We start from the raw sequence: 23,011 nt of genomic DNA, 5'->3' as shown, positions 1-23,011 counted from the left end.
GGGGATATCTCAGAACGCTACTCTGAAAGATATCAGCGTAGCAGCACTCCTCACTGAGTTCACCCTGTGTATATCAAACCTAATATTTTTTTATTTTTATATTTTATAGTTCAACTCATAACTTGTCATGAAAATTTTCTTTAAACATATAAAATTTATAAATATTTTTTCATCTTTTTTGCTTATAAAAACTTCATCTTATTATTAAAGCATTCCATTTTCAAAAATTCACTAATGGATAATGCACTTATCTTCTATATATCAACTGTGTGGCCGCACTGTTCCCCACCAACGCATTTCGCCTTCTTCTTCAGGACGGGGCTAGTGCTGCAACTGTTGGCTTACATCATTCCATTCTGCGGCCGTTCTAACATTCAAATATGTTAGAACGGCCGCAGAATGGAATGGTGTAAGCCAACAGTTGCAGCACTAGCCCCGTCCTGAAGAAGGCAAAATGCGTTGGTGGGGAACAGTGCGGCCACACAGTTGATATATAGAAGATAAGTGCATTATCTATTAGTGAATTTTTGAAAATGGAATGCTTTAATAATAAGATGAAGTTTTTATAAGCATAAAAGATGAAGAAATATTTATAAATTTAATATGTTTAAAGAAAATTTTCATGACAAGTTACGAGTTGAACTATAAAATATAAAAAGAAAACAAGAAAAAAATATTAGGTTTGATATACACAGGATGAACTCAGTGAGGAGTGCTGCTACGCTGATATCTTTCAGAGTAGCGTTCTGAGATATCCCCAGTGTCTATATATCAAAGTTTAGTTCTTTGCATTTGGAGTTATACATGGCAAGATAGCTTGTTTGCTTTGGACTGTTATTGAAAACTTGCCACAAAGCCATTGATTTCTACTTATTATTAAAGAAATGGCAATTTTGCATGAGGTAAAGAGTTTTAATTTCTGTATAGCACCCCCTACTTCTAGGTCCCTTCTCTTGCTTCTCCATGCCCACTTCCCTACTATTTCCCCTTCCTCTTTCATCTGTCACCTTGAGCCTGTATAGGTATATGCGACTCACAAATGGAAGATTAGATTAGATTTGATGATGCGGAGGGACTGAAAGAAATCTTGGTGAATCTGGAAGAGGTTCTAAGCCTGATTGACAAGTTAAAATGTGATAAATCACCTGGACTGGAGGGTATACATCCCAGGATACTAAAAGAACTCAAACATGAAATTGATGACCTGCTGTTAGTGATCTGTAATCTGTCACTAAAGTCATCTGTTGTACCTGAAGATTGGAGGGTAGCCAATGTTATGCCGATTTTTGAAAAGGGTTCCAGGGGAGATCCAGGAAATTACAGACAGGTAAACCTGACTTCAGTGCCAGGTAGAATAGTGGTAACAATTATAAAAAATAAAATTGTGGAACACATAGACAAACGTGATTTAATGGGACAGAGTCGGCATGGGGTTCAGCTTAAGGGAGATCTTGCCTCACCAATTTGCTTGACTTCTTTTAAGGTATGAATAAACATGTGGATAAATGTGAGCAAGTTGATAATAGTGTATCTGGATTTTCAGAAAGCATTTGTCAAAGTTTCTTATGAGAGGTTCCTGAGAAAATTAAAGAGTCATGGGATAGGAGACACTGTTCAGTTGTGGATTTGGAATAAGTAATTGAATAGATAACAGAGGGTAAGGTTAAATGGCTTTTTTTCTCAGTGGAGGAGGGTAAATAGTGGAGTGCCACAGGGATCTGTACTGGGACCTGTACTATTTAACATATTTAAAAAGATCCGGAAATTGGGACAAAGAGTGAGTTGATTAAATTAGCAGTGACACTAAACTGCTCAAAGTTGTTAAAACGCATGCAGATTGTAAAAAGTTGCAGGCAGACCTTAGGAAATTGGAAGACTGGGCATCCAAATGGTAGATGCAATTTAATGTAGACAAATACAAAGTGATGCATATTAGGAAGAATAATCCAAATCATAGTTACCGGATGCTAAGGTCCAGCTTGGGGGTTAGCGTCCAAGAAAAAAATCTGAGTGTCATTGTAGACACTACAATGAAACCTTCTGCCCATTGTGCGGCAGTGGCCAAAAAAGCAAATAAGGTGCTAGGAATTATTAAAAAGGGATGATCAACAAAACTAAGAATGTTATAATGCCTCTGTATCGCTCTATGGTGAGATCTCACCTTGAGTATTGCATTCAGTTCTGTTCTCCTTATCTCAAGAAAGATATAGAAGAACTAGATAAGGTTCAAAGAAGAGCAACCAAGATGATAAAGGGGATGGAACTCCTTTCGTATGAGGAAAAACTAAAAAGGCTAGGGCTCTTCCGTTTGAAAAAGAAATACTGAGAGGAGATATGATTGAAGTCTACAAAATTCTGAGTGGTATAGAACGGGTACAAGTGGGTTGATTTTCTACTCCATCAAAAATTTGAAAGACTAGGGGACACTTGATGAAGTAACAGGGAAATACTTTTAAAACCAATAGGAGGAAATATTTTTTCACTCAGAGAATATTAAGCTCTGGAATGTGTTGCCAGAGATTGTGATTTTGACAATTTCCTGGAGAAAAAGTCCATAGTCTGTTATTGAGACAGACTTGGGGGAAGCCACTACTTGCCCTGGATTGATAGCATAGAATGTTGCTACTATTTGAGTTTTTCTCAGGTACTAGTGACCTGGATTGGCTACCATGAAGACGGGCTACTAGGCTAGATGGATCATTAGTCTGACCCAGTAAGTCTATTCTTATGTTCTTACATTGCAAGTTAACTTTGTTTTTTCTTTCAAGGTTCAATGACTCTGCATCTCAGAGCAAACATCTCCTTTCCCCAATTAGTTTGGTCAGCTGTGCACACTGGTTCTTCTTTTATGCCCAGAGAGTGTTTGCAAAGAAAAAATAAATTATATATCAGAAATATTTCTTAGAAAAAATAAAGAAATCAATCATTGTATTAACATCTTCCACACATGTAATAATAATATACTCATTTTATTTGTCTAAAGGGACAAATTAACATAACACATCAAGGAAACATAAAATACAAATATAATTTTTCATACTTTTATTTCTTAGAAAATATAAACCATAACATATACCTCATTATATTAATAATATTCCCATAGCAAGATCCAAAGTTAAATAGAAACAAACCCTGGAGCCCTCCAATTTGATTATATTTGGCTATTTGTACTGTGATCTTTTTTCCCTCTCTATGTAATTGAGATAGATACCAGAATACATAAAGGAGATACTGGGCTAATATTACTTTTTCAGTATAACCATCATTTTTCACATCATAGTTTGCATCTTGGAGTGGGGTGTGCTAGTGCATCACCCAAGGAAAAGGAGTGTCAACAGTTTATTATAGCTTGATATACCGCTGGAAATACCAAAGCGGTTTACATTGTACAAATTTTTTTAAATAAAAAAAGATATAGGGTATATAGATACAAAAATTCAATTGACAAGACATGGAACACAAGGGAAATGGGAGGGGGGTTAAAGAGATTAAAGGATCTGCACCAAAATGTGAAATGCTCAGGCAATATTCTATAAATAAAACATCACCATAGTTAGGATTTGAAAACAATCACTGCAGCCTCTCTGCTTGGATGCTCAGAAGTTACTCCCCAGTAGCTGGACTGAGATTCCCACCATGTCCACTTCTATGGAGTGCATTCGGAACTTTCCCACACCCTGAAACAAAGTCATGGAAATGAGTCATGGCTGCTTATCATGCACTAGCATTGAACAGCACCAACCAAAGGGAGCACGGACAGTTGAAGAGCTCAGGGGGTCTCCTCGTAAATTTCTGCCCTGGGTCCCAGTATTCTAACACCAGCCCTGCAGTAACCTCAAGAAAAGTATTCAAATTCTAACACACAGTTATATTTGGATTACTAGTTAGCAAGAAATTATGCAAATCCATGCTGTCTGAATTGTTAGCTGTAATATCCTGTGTTAGTAATCCTAAACATCTATATAAATTTCTGCTGTACAATTTTTCTGTGCCTCTTGCTCTCCTTCCCTGTGGTTGCCTTATTTGTACCACTGACCAAAATCATAACTTTCATCTTCATCCCTCTAGACCAGTCCAGATTAGTGCTGATCGATTCGCCTTCTCAAAAAATCGGGCTTTCCAATTCACTGACCAACCCTCCTCCCCACATACCTTCGGGCCTCCTAAAGCAGGAGCAGGCTGTAATTAGTTTTGAAAGTGAGACTGGGAGACCAGGGGGAAGCCAGATGATGGTGGAGGGAAGGGGGAAACATGCCGGCCTTCGGGGGGGGCCCCTTGATGTAGCTATTAGAAGTACATGGAGGGAGGAGATTCAAAGAGAGGGGCATTCTGGGATGCACTGGGTGTGGCCTAAGATTCCGATTGGCCAGATCCCTTAGGCCCCTCCTATGTATCTGGACCGGTTTGCATTTTCCAGAATTTTCAGAATAATTACAGCAAGTGTAGATGTTTGTTTAACTTGTCATATTGTTATCAGTCATACAGACACTTTGGTTGTATGGACTAGTTTAACCTAGTAAACTCCACCTTCATAGTCCTGTATAATATACTGTAGATTTGTCTGTCTCATAGTAACATAACATAGTAACATAGTAGATGATGGCAGATAAAGACCCGAATGGTCCATCCAGTCTGCCCAACCTGATTCAATTTAAAATTTCCTTACATTGCTCTCACCTGTGTATTTGCAAGAACTTTCTGAAGGTTCTCTCTCTGCTTGGGTTGTTTAGTTAAAACATAGAGGAATCCTCCACCTCCTGCCCCAGCCAGACTCTGACCATATACAAAGGGCTGCAGGGCATCCATTATATGCCGCACAGCCAGAGGCTCACAGCCTGGTGCCATGTTCTTCTTCTGCTGCCAGTAGCAGTTTAGGCACTCTCCCAATTTGAGCAAGTCCCCTGGAACAATAAAAGAAAAATATATACATATTTACACATACACTCATCCATATATATTACTACAAGAAGACTGCAGAAAGATAATTACTATATAAAGCCAGGAGCTGGGATGGTCTATTAAACTTGCAATCACTTATCTATCTACCAGTTGAAATGACTTGATTGGCACTTTACCTTGGCTGAAGGCACAAGCACACTCTTCTGCATTGCTGACCAGGGCATCAGCATTTTGGACAATGGCAGGCAGCCTGGCATACCAATTCCGCAGGACATCCTACAATGACAAAATGAATATGTTCCATTATGAAGTCGTGGTGCCTGTCTGTAATAAAATAGGATTACAGTAAAACCTTGGATTGCAAATAACTTGGTATGCAAGTGTTGTGCAAGACAAGCAATACAAGTACATATAGTATACACACGTCACATCATCACAACTGAGCCGATGGTTCTCTCTCTGACGCTGTGGGAGTGTAGTGACTGTTCTAAGCAAGCAAAGTCTTGCAATACAAATACATACAGTATTTTGTATTAAAGTTTTTGGGTCGTGGAACGAATCGTTTGAGTTTCCATTATTTCTTATGGGGAAATTTGCTTTGATATACGAGTGTTTTGGATTACAAAAATGGTTTCGGAACAAATTATGCTCGCAAACCAAGGTTTTACTGTACTTTTATAACTGTGTGTCTATAAAAATTTCCCCAAAACATGCTTATTGTATAAAGGCAACTTAAGTGTCCTTAGCCCGGTACAGCGGCATGATAACCTTCTCCGATCTGTTCGTGATCCCCTTCTTGATCGTTCCTAGCATTCTGTTTTCCCTTTTCACCACCGCAGCATATTGTGCAGATGGCTTCATGGACTTGTCGATCAGAACTCCCAAGTCCCTTTCCTGGGAGGTTTCTCCAAATACTTCCCCAGACATCCTGTATTCGTGCATGAGATTTTTGTTCCCGACATGCATCACTTTGCACTTATCAACTTTGAACCTCGTTTGCCATGTCGATGCCCATTTCTCAAGCTTGATTATGTCACGTTCCAGATCTTCACAAACCCCTGTGTCTTCACTAATCTGAATAACTTTGTATCGTCCGCAAATTTAATCACCTCACTCGTTGTACCAATGTCCAGATCATTTATAAAGATGTTGAAGAGCACGGTTCCAAGCACCGAGCCCTGCGGCGCCCCGCTGGTGATGCTCTTCCAGTCTGAGAATTGCCCATTTACCCCCACTCTCTGTTTCCTATGCTCCAGGCAGTTTTTAATCCATGTGAGTATTTCACCCTCGATTCCATGGTATGCAATGCATAGGGGGTAATTCCATCAAGTATGTACAAACATTTATGTACCAATTACGTGCATGAATCATCAGAATAATGGCATATAAAGTAGTCCTCCCCATATCCACAGAATTGGTTTCTGCAGTTTCAATTATTTGTGGTGTACTGCAGCCTGAAAACACTGAATGAAAATTTCAAGAAATTGCGCCCATTCCAAGTTACATGGTGAAACCTTCCTGCCCTGTCAAGCTCAATATCTGATTCATCTCTCTTTGTCCTCTGAACCCACGCAGGCCCTCCTAGCTCACATCTGGTTAGTCTCTAGCATTCTTGGTATCCACAATCGTTGCCATGTTATCACTTAATAAAGGCCACAAAGTGCAAAAATTGTGATGGTGGCAGTTCTTCGAAGTGTAAGAGAAGCCATGAAATGCTTCCCATCAGTAAAAAAGTGCTACCGTATATACTCGAATATAGGATGAGATTTTTGGGCCCACAAATGGGGGTCTCGTGCTATATTTGGGTCATTACCCAGTGACCACCAGACCCTCTCCTGATACACTGCTGACCACCAGGAATTCAAAAAGATGAAAAAAAGGTATGCAAGGGGGGGGGGCTGTGTGTGTGTAAAAAAAATGGTTAGAATCGGCTTGGACTGCCACACCCTAGAACGCCCACAACTGGAGAAGGTTAATGACAGAAGTTTCATCAAACTCAGTTTTATTTTGTGATCTGTATATGCTTCTGCAAAAGCCAATTGCTTTGGGTCTTTAACAATGAAATGATTCACTGCATATTCATGTTTTCCAGTTACTAGGTTCACACTCACTTGCTCATGTTCTCCGTGAACATTGGTGCTTTTCATATCCAGAGAGGGCAGTAAAAAGACATATACAGCTCTTGTGACTGGTTTACTGAGATACATTATAACACTGACATAATTAGTCCCATTATATGGATAGCCTCATGGACAGACTAAGAACTAATCCTTGTGACATGCTACTGGTAATGTCCCTTTCCTCCCAGTGAAATCCCATTTATCACTACCCTTTGTTGCCTTCCATTCAACCAGTTTCTAACCCAGTCAGTTGCTTTAGGGCCCATATTAGGACACTGAATCTATTTATAAGTTGGAACTGATGTGGAACTGTATCAAAGACTTTATCAAACACTAGGTACACCATATCTAGTGTTCTTCCTCAAGCCAACTTTCTGGCCACTAGTCAAAGAAATTAATCAGATTTGTCTGACAAACCTGCCTCTAATAAAACCATGCTATTTCAGATTCCAGAAATTGCACTACGAGTCCACTGTTTTTAACAGTGTTTCCATTAATTTATTTACCACAGAGGACAGACTATCTGGCCTGTAGTTCCCAAACTCCTCCTCCTAATTTCCACTTTTCTGGCAATGATCCACATCTGCCCTTCTCCAGTCCTCTAAGACCACTCCTGACTCTAAAGAAGCATTAAAAAAAAGGTCAGACAGCAGAACTGCCAAAATTTCTAAGTTTCTTCAGCACCTTGGGATGAATCCCATCTGGTTCCATCACTTTTTTTTAATCTTTAGTTTAGCTAGCTCCGTATGAACACTCTTTTTTGAAAATTGATCAAGATCTACCACACTTCCATTCCTATTTGTGTTTATCTTCTGTGGTCCTATTCCTGGACCTTCAACTGTGAACAGAGAACACATATATTTGTTAAACAATTCCATTTTATCCTTATCAGCTTCTACATATTCCTTCCCTTCACCCTTGAGCCTCATAATATCACTTTTGTACTTCCTCCTATCATTAGCATATCTAAAGAATGCCTATATTTGCAGTGTTTCAAAGGTGTCATGGCACATGGTTCCTGATAGATTACTGCAATTCACAGACTTGGTATACTGAGAACAGGGTAAAAATTCACAAGTAGCTTTGAATAGAGAAAGTTTGTTGCGCCAGATCTCAAACCTTTTCCCAACACAAAGTACAAAGAAGGAGGAAGAAACTGCCTGGACCCAAATAAAATACAGCTGCACACTTAATGGAATACAATTATTTTGTAAGTTTCCAAGTTTATTCTATATTTGAGATACAGTCTATCAACTTGTACCTAAATGGTTTACAATGCTAAAAATTTTTAAAAGGAACTAAAAATAAATATATATATATATGTTCAGTAGATATGACATAAACATACATAAACAAGAAGATCACGGGTTAGGCAAGAGTAAAATACATCGAGATAAAATAAATAAAAGAGGGTGATAACTCAGGGCAAGGAGAAAACAAAGGAGGGGGGATGACGCTTCTTAAAAGTGGTTGGTATTCATTATTATGCGCGGAGTGTATAGGTTAGATGAATCACCCGTTATGTTAGAAATGCATCCCTAAATAAGTACAGTAGCTATGCAAAAAAATGACAATGATGTATGAAAACAAATTGAGATAGAGCCTGAGATGGGACATAGGCAGGGAGCTAGAGCAGTAACACCTGCACTAACTCATGCTAATGATGGAGAGTTCTGATCTCGCCTACAGCAGGAGACTGCGCATCAATTTATGCTAATTCTAGAGCATACTACCTTATCATCAGCAGATTGTATACTTTTTCAAGCTAGTAAAGAAGATATTGGACCTCTCACCTGTAGCAGATTTCGTGCCAGTCTGGTTTTGCCTGTGTATACCAGAAGAAGATGATTGTTTAAGGTCTGAATGAAGCTTTCAGGCACAGCAAGCTTCTCCACTTCTACTTTCAATGGCAAGCGGGCCATTGAACGCCCAATCTTGATGCCTGGAACAAGCCCACCCACCTGGTCTTGCCATCCACCTCCTGCCAGAAAGAGAGAGAGTGCTAAGATCTCTAACATCTTATTCATTGAAAACACATTTCATACTGTGATGCTAATAAAAGCTACTCTATGCTATTTATAAATGAGGGTACACAAAACAACTTTACTAAATAACATAAAATCACATAAAAAATTAATATCCAGTTCCAGAAAGCAGCTCCAAGTCAATTAATTAAGGGGCCCTTTTACTAAAGTATGTTAAGTACATAGGCCCTGATTCTATACATGTTACCTAACAAAATCAACTCTAATGGAGTAGGCCTAAGTGGCCTTAAGCATCACTAGGTGTCCTAACTTTTGGGTGCACCGTATTTATGCCAGGGTTTTTTTTTGGCCTAAAGTTAGGGAAGTGTGTGGTGCAGTAGTTAGAGCTACAACCTCAGTACCCTGAGGTTGTGGGTTCAAACCCATGCTGCTCTTTGTACATTAGATAAAGTGTGAGCCCACCAAAACAGATAGGAAAAAGTGCTTGAGTATCTGAATGTAAACCACTTAGTTTATAAGTGGTATGTAAATACTAAAAATAAATAAGTCAAAACAGACGCCTAACTCAAAGATATGCCTTCTAACAGCACCCTCTTTTAACTACGCACTTTGGACTGGGTGCCTACTTTATATAGAATCATGTTTTTCTAGTTAGGTGCCTAACTTTTAGTTAAGTTCAATTAATGACAATTATGAGGTGTTAAGTAGCAATTATCGGTGCCTATTAATTAAGTTAGGTGCCTACATTGGCTAGGCATCTAACTTTAGGTGGACTCTTTAGAATTTGGGGGTTAAGGCGTGGTTAAGGCCTGGAAATGGGTTACCACATGACCATCTTAATGAGTTTTGCGGTAGTTTACTTGTTACCATCCATTAAACCATGTCCAAATTGCTATTTTCAGAACCCATTTTAAGACACTTTCTATGCAGGTCATCTGCAGTGTGCCTAAATCTCAAGGGACATGTTGGAGTTGTGTTTTGAGGGGGAGTAGGGTGGGCTTATGATTTGGACAGTTTACTGCAATATAGGAACATTGCAAAAACGTCCAGGGCAAAAAAAAATAGGATGTTTGAGGCTAGAGCTGTTTAATAAAGAATAAGTTAAACTCCTGTCATAGACCAACACACAACTTCAAAATGACTAAAGCTCAATACATAGAGATGAAGACTAAAATTCTCCAGTGCCCAAGATTCACAACCAGAACTAATCTTGGTTGCTAAACCATTAGCTGAGCTATCATCAAGTAAGTCTTATTTTCTCTAAGAGCTTGTTAAGTTTATATTGTAGATGAAACATATTATGGACTGTTTCTCATATTACTGCTACATTATTTATGCGCTGGTTATGCTGCTGTGAAAGCGTGGTACTTAGCTGGACAAACGCCCGGCGAGAATCCCACGCCTAAAGACGGAAGATCTCCGTTTTGCTCTGTTACTATTAATCAGAGCTTCTTCAGAACAGCAGTGTATTGAATTTCAATGTGAACTGCGGTCCATAACCGACTTCCCCGCTGTGTAAATGCTGTGTAATAAAGAATAAATACCAAAAAGGTGCCTAAACTGACCAGATGACCACTGGAGGGATTACACTTCCAGTGGTCACTGTACTTCCCACCCCCCATAGGTGTGATAGAAACAATACATATCAGCCTATATGACAGCTATGGCTACTCCCATTAGAACAGCAAGCAGGAGTCTGGAGTAGCCTGGTGGTCACTGCAGTGGACCTAGGCCCATATCCCACTCTAACTAATACAGTTCTGGTGGAAAGTGTGATCTCTCCAAAAACGTACTCTGCCTACATATAGGTGACATCTGCAGGTATAAGGCCTATTGTTGGTTTGTACAGTTGGCTACTTTAGGTTTTTGATGGTTTTGGAGGTGAGATGTGTACCTGGGACTTTTTATGTGAAGTCCTTAGAGTGCCCCCATGTTCTGACGTTTTTGTGCATTTTTCCCTTGGATTAATTTTTTTATTTTTTATTGATTTTTAATCAAAAACAGTGTCATACAAATGAAAGAACAAAAGATATTCATTGGTTCTAAAAGACAGATGCACTGAGCACAAAAATGTCTAGCAAATGGCCATTTTTAAAACAAAAAGTTGAACGTTTATCTGGTTTGAAAATGGCCAATTTCTCTACTGGAATGTTTTTCCCAAAAAGTTCAAAACCAGATTTACAGTCCAACAGATTTAGACATCATATTGAAAATGCCCCTGTAAATTATGCAAATCTGATCACTTTCTCTAATTACCAGTGCCATTTAAGGGAATCTTAAGAATTCTGAAAGCAAGCCAACAGACTTTAAATTTGATATAAAACATAGTAACATAGTAGATGATGGCAGATAAAGACCGAATGGTCCATCCAGTCTTCCCAACCTGATTCAATCTAAAAATTTGTGTATGTGTGTGTGTGTGTGTGTGGGGGGGGGGGTTCTTAGCTATTTCTGGGCAAGAATCCAAAGCTCTGCCTATACTGTCCTTAGGTTCCAACTACTTGAAGTCTCCGTCAAAGCTCACTTCAGCCCATCTATACCATCCCAGCCATTGAAGCCCTCACCAGCCCATCCTCCACCAAACAGCCATATACAGACACAGACCGTGCAAGTCTGCCCAGTACTGGCCTTAGTTCTTCAATATTTACTATTATTTTCTGATTCTAGATCCTGTGTGTTCATCCCACGCTTTTATGAACTCCATCACCGTCTTCATCTCCACCACTTCTCTCGGGAGTGCATTCCAGGCATCTACCTCCCTCTCCATAAAGAAGAATTTCCTTACATTGCTCTTGAGTCTCCCACCCCTCAACCTTAAATTATGCCCTCTGGTTTTACCATTTTCCTTTCTCTGCAAAACATTTTGTTCTACGTTAATACCTTTTCAAGTATTTGAACATCTGAATTATATCTCCCCTGTCCCTCCTTTCCTCTAAGGCAGGGGTGCCCAACGCGTCGATCGCGATCGACCGGTAGCTCAGGAAGGCAACGTGAGTCGATCGCAGAGCCCATCCCGGGCTCTGTGATAGACTCGTGTTGCCGTCCCGATCTACCGGGCCTATCAGCCTTCCTCTCCCCAACGTCAAAGACGCCGATGCTGGGCATTAGGCTGTTTTTGTCATTTCGGGGAGGGGCGTGGTGGCGTGGCGGCGGCAGCAGCAACAGCCTGAAAAATAAATCATCCTGGTCCGGGTCGGTGTCATGCTCCGGAACTTCTACCTCTTCCAGCAGCCCTCTCCCTTCTACCTGCTTCCGGCCACACCCCCTGCTTCCCGGCTCTCTTCGGCATCTCAGCAGCAGCGATCGACACAAGCTTCAGAAGTCGGGGCCTACCCTCTGCGAGTCCCGCTTGTTTCAACTTCCTTTTTCCACAAAGGCGGGACTCGTAGAGAGAAGGCCTCGATGTCGGCAGCTTGTCTTGATCACCGCTGCTGACTAGTTGCTTAAGAGAGCTGCGGAGCAGGGGGGTTTTGCCAGGTGCAGGTAGAAGGGAGAGGGCCAGATGCAGGACTCGTGGGTTAGGGAGCAGAAGAGAGAGAGAAAGAGAGAGGGGAGGGAAACAAAAGGAAATATTTCATACTGGGCTGGGCCGGAGTGGAGGGAGGGTGGAAAGATTCTGGCTATAGGGTGCATTAACAAAGGAAAAGGGGGGAAAGCTGAAAATGGAGATAATGACACAAAGAAGAGAAAGAGTAAGCAGGACCTACTGAATAAGGATAGAGATACAGAGGGGACATGAAGAGGAGGTGAAATAGAGACATAGAAGTAATGCTGAAAAAGTGTGTGGGGGGGAGATAAAGACATTGAAAGGGCAAATGGTGAACATGGGGTAAAGACAAGGACAGAGACAAATGAAGATTCTGAGAAAGTGGTGAGATAGGGATATAGGTGAGATGGACACAAAGAAGGGTGATGCTGGAAAATAGGTGGAATGGTAATTCTGACAGACACAGAAGGGAAATGCTGGATCAAGGAGAGATGGGGCTCAGGCTGGATGGAATGAGGAGAAATGCCTTGTTGGCCCGGAACTTCCTCTCCTACGTCAGAATTGACATCAGTGAGCGGAATGCTGGTCAGCGCGATGCTTCTACAGGGAAAGCTTGGGACGGCAGTGGCTTGGGGGCTGTTCCCCGATGGCGGTGGCAGCAAACCGAGTGGCTTGGGGGAGGGCACGGAGAAAGAAAGAAAGGGGGCAGACAGGGAGACAGAAAGAAGGGGGAACAGGGAGACAGAAAGAAAAAGTTGGTGGAGAGAATGAGGTCTGGAGGAGAGGAAACATACAGGAGGCTGATAGAAAGGAAGAAAGATTGGATGCAGTCAGAAGAAGAAAGTGCAACCAGAGACTCATGAAATCACCAAACAGCAAAGGTAGGAAAAATGATTTTATTTTCAATTTAGTGATCAAAATGTGTCAGTTTTGAGAATTTATATCTGCTGTCTATATTTTGCACTATGGCTCCCTTTTACTAAACCGTAATAGCGTTTTTTAGCACAGGGAGCCTATGAGCATTGAGAGCAGCACGAGGCATACAGCGTAACTCCCTGTGCTAAAACCTACTATTGTGGTTTAGTAAAAAGGGAGGGGGTGTATTTGTCTATTTTTGTATTTTGTTACTGAGGTGACATTGCATAGAATCATCTGCCATGACCTCTTTGAAAAAACCTGGAATATGAATAATTAACATTTTCTCTGCCTTTCAGTGTGCTTTGTGTTTTTTTTAAATTTTATTGTTGGTAGATCATTTTGACATAGTCATTATAAAAGTAGCTCGCAAGCCCATAAAGTGTGGGCACCCCTGCTCTAAGGTATACATATTCAGGGCTTCCAGTCTCTCCTCATACTTCTTTTGGCGCAAACCTCCTATCATTTTCATTGCCCTCCTCTGGACTGCTTTAAGTCTTTTTGTGTCCTTCACTAGATACGGTCTCCAAAACTGAACAAAATACTCCAAGTGGGGCCTCACCAATGACCTGTAGAGGGGCATCAACACCTTCATTCTTCTACTGGTTACGCCTCTCTTTATACAGCCCAGCATCCTTTTGGCAGCAGCCACCGCCTTATTACACTGTTTTTCACCTTTAGATCTTCGGACACTATCACCCCAAGGTCCCCTCTCCCCATCCATGCATATCAGCCTCTCACCTCCCAGCATATATGTTTTTTAATAGGCAATCAATGTCATGAACAAAGAACTGTAGAATATGTTCCAGAATGCAGCAGGCAACAACTTGGTTGCATCATTCTGAACCGTATGTAATACATACGTAAAGCTGGATAAAAGGAGGGCCTAAATATATTGCATTACAATAATCTCACCCATCGACTGCAACACTTCATGAAAATCCATAGGTTGTAGTAAGTGATGTAAATAGTTCAAAAGATGTAACATATAAAATGTATTATAACAACATGCTGCAATAGCTTGTTTGGCAATAGAATTCATCATTATGAACCCCCAAGATCACATACAACTGATGACAACAATAATTCAATATAATTTGATATCACTCATGACAAAAGTAAGGGTGATTTGACATCTAATCCATATTTTTTAAAAAATATGTATTTTTTAAATTTAAGGCTGGCATATTACATAGCCACCATCCATTTACTTATCTCATTGTTCCTGAAAACAATCCTACACACCTGAAACCTAATCTTCTCTGTTGCTGTCTCTCTGATGGAACAAAATACATGCTCCTGGCTTTCTCTGGTTGACATGAAGACATGTCCTGGTTCTCTTCACCTGTGATGAGGATCTCTTTGCCCACAGAGCAGAGGCTTACCTGATGGGGCGAGAACCCAGAGTGAAGCACTTCATCCTAAGGACCAAACACCCCCTTCTTCATGTAGTGGGAAAATGCATGGATCAGTTGTAGGCTGCCTGCGAGTAGCCGTCAACTCTGCTGGTCCCCCACCCTGGAACAGGAAGTTGATGTCAGAGGGGGCGGGGTCAGCAGACCTCTGAATCATGACCACTCCAGCATCTCTGAGCTCCCTGCCTCCGGGGTAGACTGACCTCTACCCCATCCTTGGTTACCACTGCCATGGAGCACACATTTCTTATTGTCTTTGCCTAGCCTGAGCTCCTGTTCCTGAATCTTGGTATGTTCTGGTTTTCATTAACCCAGCACGACCTTTGAAATACTAACTTTTTTTTCTCTTTCCACCAGTTAATTATTGAATTTATAAAAAATATCACAATTGTATGCTTTCTTACCAAGCAGCGAGTATGATATATATATTTTTTAAATTAATTTCTACTTCTTATTTACATTTTAGGAGACCTTATAAAACATACTTGTTTAAGAAATTTTTGGAGATTTAATATTAATCTACGTTTATTATAAATGTATGCTATCATATGTAGGTATTTAGTACTTTCTTTTTTATAATTCACTGTATATGAACAGTTTTCTTGTTTGTTACCCGCTTAGAACCAAGAGATTACAGCGGGATAGAAATAAAGTTTTATGTTATGCTCTTTACTTGTGTTGAGGACCTGTTCCTAGTTCTCTTTACCTATGATAGGGACTTGTTCCTGAATCTTGATATATTTTGATTCTCTTTATCTATAATGAGGACTTGTTCCTATTATTCTATGGATCTGGTTTTGGTTCTCTTTACCTGTGGTAAGGACCTGTTCCAGGTGCAGCACCGCATGTATGAGTGATTCAGAACTGCATGACTTTCCTGTCGCCCGATACAATGCTGCCATCACTGCACCTGCGAGGATGCTGCTGGTACCTGGAAAAGGTAAGTACAGAGTAAATAGCAGTTCACAAGTCCACTGTATGACAGGCATGAACAAATACCACTTTCATACACACCCAAGCCAGATCCATGGGGCAGGTTAGACCATGTATGCAGTTCAAATCCTCCTCCAAATTGCTCCATCAGCTGGTCATGCAAGAGTTTCTCAGAAGGGTAACTTATTATTTGAGAACAGATAAAAGCGGCTTTCAGTAGAGCCCCTGCAAAGGAAAATAAACCTGAAACAAATGGAGACTGGGGCTGGCAAAGCATGTATAGACACTAGGGGGCAGATTCTCAAAACTAAAACCTGTGCTCGCTACACCAGTTCCAGATGGTTTAGAGTGCAAGTATTTTAGTGGTAGATTATCAAAATGACTTACAGAGGTCTTTTCCTAGTTTTCTAGCAGTCTCCGATACTACAACGAGGTCATTAATATTAAAATGATTGCTTCGAGCGATTCTCTATAATCGCCATGTGATTCTCTAATCTCATTATGCCACATTTGTAGCCAAAATTTACCGATAGGTCTGAGCAGTCTTTGCCTTACTTTCTGATCAGTGCTTGAGCACTGGTTGGCTCAGGCACCAAGAGGAAAGTAAGGTTTGACAGCTCAGGACCCCCCCCCCCAAATTAAAATAATAATAAAAAATCAAATTGAAGATTGGCAGGAGAGATGCCCTCTCTCTTCTGCCACAAAGCAATGCCCCCCCACACAGAACCCCGGCAGCGGGAGAGATGCCCACTTTCTCCAGCCATCCAGCAATGCCCCCCGCTGGCATTGGAAGAGATATCCACTCTCTCCCATTGCCAAGTGATGCCCTCTCTCTCCTGCCCCCACACACAATCCCGGCATCTGGAGAGATGCACACTCACTCTCGTCTCTAAGTGACAAACCACAAAAACCCCTCGGCATCTGGAGAGATGCCCACTTTGTCCCACTGCCAACACCCCCCCCACCAGTATCCTCCCCCCCTAGCAGTGGGAGACATGCTCACTCTCTCCCGCTGTCAAGCAACACCCCCCCCCCAACACCACCTCAGTAGTGGGAGAGATGTCCACTCTCTCCTGACAACAAGCAACACCCCCTCCAGCAGTGGAAGAGATGCCCACTCTCTCCTGCCGCTAGGCGACACACCCTTGACACCCCTTTGGCAGCTGTAGAGATGCCCACTCTCTTCCACCATTATGCAATCCCCTCCTGTGCCTCCAATGAGCCCTGCTCTCTCCCCCTTATCTTACTTAGATGGCAGGCCAGAGGAATGCCTACTCCCTCCAGCCAGCTGGCCTAACTCTTTAAAATGGCGGGTCTTCCCCTCCCCAGTGCATCCTGGGATGCACTGGGAAGGGGCCTGGTTAAGGTCCCTTCTATGGGTGGGGCTTTAGGTGTCTGCGTGGTGTGGTGGTGGAAAGAATAGGCATCCCTCCCACTGCCAAGGGGGTGTCGGGAGTATGTTGCTTGGCAGCGGGAGAGAGTGGGAATCTCTCCCACTGCCGGGTGTGGGGGAGGGGGTGTTGCTTGGCAGTAGGAGAGAGTTGGAATCTCTCCTGCTGCCGAGGAGGTGTTGGGGGGTATTTTGCTTGGTGGCATGAGAAAGTAGGCATCTCTCCCGCTGCCAAGGGGGTGTTGGGGGTCCTGTTGCTTGGCGGCGGGAGAGAGTGGGCATGTCTCCCGCTTTCGGGTGGAGGGTTGCTTGGCTTCGGCAGCTCAATTTGTTGTGGGTTTACAAAAAAATGCTTTTTTTGCATTTATTCTATGCATGTGCCCATTGCTACTATCATAGCTGCAACAGTGGCCTGTATGTTTTTAACATGAATTTTTGAGAATCTAGCCCTAGGTGTGGGGGAAAATCAGAGACATTCAAGTAATGGAGCTACCATGTTGGTAAAATTACATCACTTTAGAGCGGTGGTCTCAAACTCTCAGCCCGCCAGGTACTATTTTGAAGCCCTCGGTATTATAAAGATTGATTCTTTATGGAAAACTTGTACCTTAAGTGTCCTGCGGTCACGTTTTGGAACATTGTCCGCCTCACTGCTGTAACCTCACGCAAGCACTTTCCTGTGTCTGTACGCAATTGTCCTCTCCACTCCACTTCATAATCACGTACACACAGGAAAGCACTTGCATGAGGTTGCAGCAGTGAGGCGGGCAACATTCCAGAATGTAAGGTGACCACTGGAGGCAGTGCAGTTGTGCGTGTGTCCGGTGCTGGAGGAGGTGAGAGCTGAAGGCGATTGCAGACGTGACCACTGGACATATAAGGCACAAGTTTTCCATAAAGAATCATTCTGTATAATACCAAGGGCCTCAAAATAGTTGGTCCAAAATCTTGTCTCTTGAAGTTGATATTTAGATAGTTTTTCACTTTCTGCATGTTGCACTGCTTTCAACTGTGTACAGTATAGCTGAAATTATCAGAAGCAATTAAGGAAAGATTTATAAACTATACTTTATAAATATTTCCTTAATTGCTTCTGATAATTTCAGATAATCCACATTTTGAATTTGTAGGTACTTACCTCATGCAAAGTTGTCATTTCTTTAATAAGACATTAACTTTTTTTTCTGCGGCCCTCCAAATACCTACAAATTCAAAATGTGGCCCTGCAAAGGGTTTGAGTTTGAGACTAGAGAATGACACAGGGAAAAAATTTGTCCCTGTCTCCGCCCCATCCATGCAAGCTTGCCCCTGTCACCGTCCCGTTCCCGCACACATAGAGAGAAGAAGATTGTTCTTTAAGTAGAAGGAGTTAACCAAAGTGGATGGGATTGGGGAAGGTAGCTGGGGAGGTGGGTGGGGAGGTAGGGAAAAAAGCAGGGAAGATTGATAGGGAAGAGTCAAAAGGGGAGAATGATACCTAGTGATAACGAGACAAATATTCTTAATCTAGCCTCTTTCCCAGCGTCTTCTCCCCACTCTCTCATCCCCATTTCCAAGCATCTTCTCCCCTCTCTCTCTTCCCCAGTTCCCTTCAGGCTACTTCAGCATCTTCTCTTTTCCACCCCCACCCCCACAGCACCCTTCACGGAGTCCAACAGCTTCCTCCTGCTGGCCATCCATACATCTCCCTCCTTCCCTTCCCCTTCCCTTCCTTTCGTGGCAATTTCTACAATGCTATGCATTCTATTGCAACCGGAGCCTTGAAGTCATGTAGCGTTGCATGTGGCTGCCGGAAAGGTCTCCTCTGACGCAACTTCCTGTTTCCGGTTGCTTCAGAGGAGGCCTTTCCAGCAGCCACATGCGACTTCAGGGCTCCGGCTGCAATAGAATAGCCTTGTAGAAATTGCCACGAAGGGAAGGTAAGGGGAAGGGAGGGACAGCGGGAGATAGGGATGGACAGCGGGAGATAGGGGGCTGCCAGACCACATGCTCGTTCACCGTGCATGCTCACTCCCTTAACTGCGGAGACAAGGCCATTCACCGCTCCACGGGCGGTGAATAGCCTTGTCTCTGTACTTGCAGCGACCTTTTTTTTGTCACCATTTTGACAGGTTACCCATGGCTAGCCACGGGTAACAGCCACCGTGTCATTCTCTATTTGAGACCACTGCTTTAGAGGTTAGAAGGCAAGTGGTTGAGAGATAGAACTAATGCCAAGTCCCTCTTTTGGTACTCACTGTGACTGGACAAATCACTATCTCCCTCTCCTTCAGAAACTCTGTACTAGTCTGTTCTCTAAGAAAGAAATTCACAACAGTTTGTTGTAGGTTGTATAGTGTCCTGGTTTATGACATCATTATACCTGCTTAAATAAGTGAACACAAGTTTAGGCTGTCTATACAGTGTGCAATATATTTTGTGATATTTTTATTAGCTTATATTCATTCCACAATTGTCTAACTTAAGCTGAACTGAAAACTGATGTAAGTTACCATATCCCTGATTCAGACCTCCCTCTGTTCCAAACAATAGCTAACTGAAGATGTTGCATATTTCTTGCATCCCTCCTCCTTGAGATCTGACAACTGGAATCTCACCTGGTGCATGAGGCTGGCAGTAATCCTGAATATCCTCTAAGCTCTGGCAAACCACTTCTGTCACAACCTCCCTGCCAGGGCTCCCACTTGCACTGACAAGTCTCAATTCCAGCTCAACAATGCGTCGTACACGTGCCCCGATGGGCCGCTGCCCATCCACCAAGACAGCAATGTTCACTACAGCACCACCGTGCTCATATGTGATTGGAGGAGTATCACTCCATCCACCTGGAAAATAAGCAAATGTTTACAGATTTGTACTCTAAAATGCATTAAAGCAGAAATTCCTAATCTGTGTATCAGTACCCCAAATGGGGTCACAAAACCCACATTTGAAGTCATGACCAGGGTGAGCTCTCCATAGGTATATCATTATTCTGCATCTCCGGTAGGGGGAAGGCTTCACACAATTCCATTATCATGGGGTTACAAAAAGACTGGCAAGCACTGCATTACAGCTTGCATTATTTAGCATACTAAGGGCCCCTTTTATCAAGCTGTGCTAGAGGTTTTTAGCATGAGCTGGCGCAGTAAATGCTCTGACACTCCTACAATTCCTGAGTGTTGGAGTACCTACCTCACTGTCCAGCACTAAAAACCTCTAGCACAGCTTGATAAAGGGGTGGTGGAGTAATTTAGTATGTTAGTTTGTATTAAGGTTAATGCAGACTGAACATAACCTAATAGCAAAATAATCTAAATGAACTGCATAGCATGCAAACACATGATGCAGCTCATGAATAACTAATGTAGTTGTTAAGCAATGTGATTTGCGTTATCCCACTAAACTACGAGGATGGGTAAGACCGTGTGGGTGTGGGTCCGATTTTTTGGCCAATTCAGAAAGAGCTATTGATGCATTAAAAAATTTGCATTCAAATGATTCATGCAGATGTTCACCGTAATCCTCCACTCTGCCATCTGATGGATCGCTCTGAGAGCGACTCACACATGTGCAGAGCAGGCAGGGGAAGCCCAAACAGCTGAGAGGCAAGAGAAAGCCTCCTGACATGCTGTTCGGGGCAGGAAACCTTTTTTTTCTTTCTTTTTTTTAATGGTCACAGATGCTGTGCATGTTACACATGCACAATATTTGTCCCATTAAAAAAAAAGCCCCGCAATGACAGCCCTCCCCAATGACCCCCAATGAACGCAGCAGCAGGAATCCCCTCCCCCCATGCTAGTGAAAATTGGCAGGAGAGATGCCTCTCGCCCCAATATCTCTGTAAAGGTATGGGGGAGGGGTTCAGAGAGTGGGGGTGAGGTTTGGAGGAACCTCTGGTAGCAGGAGGAAGTGGGCATCCCTACTGCCTTTTTTTTTGGGGGGGAAGGTATGTGGTGCAGTGATTAAAGCTATAGCCTCAGTACCCTGGGGTTGTGGGTTCAAACCCACGCTGCTCCTTTTGACCCTGGGCAGTCACTTAATCCCCCCATTGCCCCAGGTATATTAGCTAGACAGACAGGGAAAAATACTTGAGTACCTGAATAAATTCATGTAAACCGTTCTGAGCTCTCCTGGGAAAACAGTATAGAAAATTGAATAAATAAAAAAAAAAAAAATAAGGGTTAGGGTAAGGGATGTTTGGGGGGAATGAGCCTTTGGTGGCAGGAGATAGTGGCCAATCCTTCTGCCATTTTTTCTCATGCAGGGGAAGTGAGGTCGGCATGACAGGAGGAAGTTGGCATTACTACCATTTTTGCTGGCACAGGGGAGTCTGTTCACAGTGCATCAGGGAGGGCAATCATTGGCGGGGTGGTGGTACTTTTTTCTTTTTTTTTTTTTATTTCTTTATTGATATTTTGAACTTGACAATGTATACATTTGAAAAATCGAAAAAAAAACCCCAACTATATGAAAATACACTATTAACATCAGAAATATTACAATAAAAATTTTAAATCCCTTCTTAACCTATAACAGTAATGATATTATATTATACTCATCAATATTATAGAATATTATGAAATTTATACCTCTAAATAAATAATACACCCCCCCCCACCCTGGATGTGCAAAGGAATCTAACATAAAGAAAAAGGAATCACTTTAATTATAATGTAATAAAATTAGTTAATGGACCCCAAATCCCCTTAAAGGATTTAACAAACCCTAAACGCTCTGCCATAATCTTTTCATATTTATATGTTGCACATACAGTTGCCCACCAAAAACTAAAATTAATCCTATCATGATTTTTCCAATTAGATGTGATCATTTGAACCCCTATTCCTGATAAGATCATGAAAAGGCGACTATTATTTCTATCCAAAGTGGGTTTATCATGCAGAATCGTTCCAAAAATTATTGCTTCATATGTCAAAGGAATAGAGGATTGAAGAATATTATAAATTTGCCCCCAAATCGACTTCCAAAAGCCAAGTATCAATGGACAAAAAAATAAAAGATGATCCAAAGTCCCAATATCAATATGACAATGCCAACATCTATTAGATTTAGAACTATCTACTTTATTCAACCTAACTGGAGTCCAAAAAATTCTATGTAATAAAAACAATCATGTTTGTCTCATAGATGCTGACATTGTACATCTTAATCTCCAAGTCCAGATTCGTGGCCAACGAGAAACAGAAATATGCTGTTTTAACTCGATACTCCAAATATCTCTAAGACTATTTTTTGGTTTTTTATTTAAAAATCCAGAAATCAATTTATACCACTGGGCAGCCTGATGTCCTATTAAATCTGTTTTCAAATTTTTCCATTCAGGGAACCCCATCTGAATAGCCTGCTTCAACTGCAAGCACCTATATTGTTGAGTGTTTGAAATACCAAATGAATGCTGCAGTTGTGAAAACTCAAGCAGATTACCATTAGAAATAAGATCATCTAATGTCCTAATATTTGCCTGCATCCAATTCTTCCAAGCGATTCCAGCACCGCCTATTTGAATCTTGGAGTTTAACCATAAGGACTGTAAAGTAGATTTCATTATTGGTACCTCTGTTAATTTATCAATAAATTTAATAGTTTTCCAAGTATCCAATAAAATTATATTGTCCTTAGCATATTTATGAAATCTGATACTTAATACATGTGGAAGTCTCATAGGGGACACCAAATTCCGTTCCAAATATAACCAATCTGGTTGATGATCAATAAGCTCAGGGAGGATCCAATACATACCTTGACGCAATATATAGGCTTGATGGTACCTATAAAAGTTTGGAAAATTTACCCCACCCTCCACAATTGATTTTTGCAACGATACTAAAGCAATTCTTGGTTTTTTCCCAAGCCAAACAAATTTT

The 23,011-nt window shown here is 41.6% G+C and overlaps 1 protein-coding gene across 8 annotated transcripts in view; it reads right to left on the bottom strand.

Annotated features, from left to right (window-relative positions):
• Window positions 1-2,952: 2,952 nt before the first annotated feature.
• The window catches only part of FCSK (fucose kinase), a 218,248-nt gene continuing 198,189 nt past the window's right edge, over window positions 2,953-23,011 (bottom strand). For 7 of the 8 annotated variants that reach the window (XM_033942656.1, XM_033942651.1, XM_033942652.1 and 4 more), the window contains exons 18-24: window positions 19,742-19,969; window positions 15,836-15,979; window positions 15,633-15,752; window positions 8,813-9,000; window positions 5,076-5,175; window positions 4,678-4,901; window positions 2,953-3,677 (exon numbers count right to left, since the gene is read on the bottom strand). In XM_033942656.1, coding sequence (XP_033798547.1) covers window positions 3,597-3,677; window positions 4,678-4,901; window positions 5,076-5,175; window positions 8,813-9,000; window positions 15,633-15,752; window positions 15,836-15,979; window positions 19,742-19,969 — 1,085 coding nt within the window. In that variant the 3' untranslated portion in view covers window positions 2,953-3,596. Of the gene's footprint in view, window positions 3,678-4,677; window positions 4,902-5,075; window positions 5,176-8,812; window positions 9,001-14,791; window positions 14,925-15,632; window positions 15,753-15,835; window positions 15,980-19,741; window positions 19,970-23,011 lie in introns of those variants that run through there. The other variant, XR_004539276.1, reaches the window with a different exon arrangement.

This window comes from Geotrypetes seraphini, chromosome 4, assembly GCF_902459505.1.
Source record: "Geotrypetes seraphini chromosome 4, aGeoSer1.1, whole genome shotgun sequence".
NCBI classification, from domain to species: domain Eukaryota; kingdom Metazoa; phylum Chordata; class Amphibia; order Gymnophiona; family Dermophiidae; genus Geotrypetes; species Geotrypetes seraphini.
This window is presented reverse-complemented; position numbering and strand designations above follow the sequence as displayed.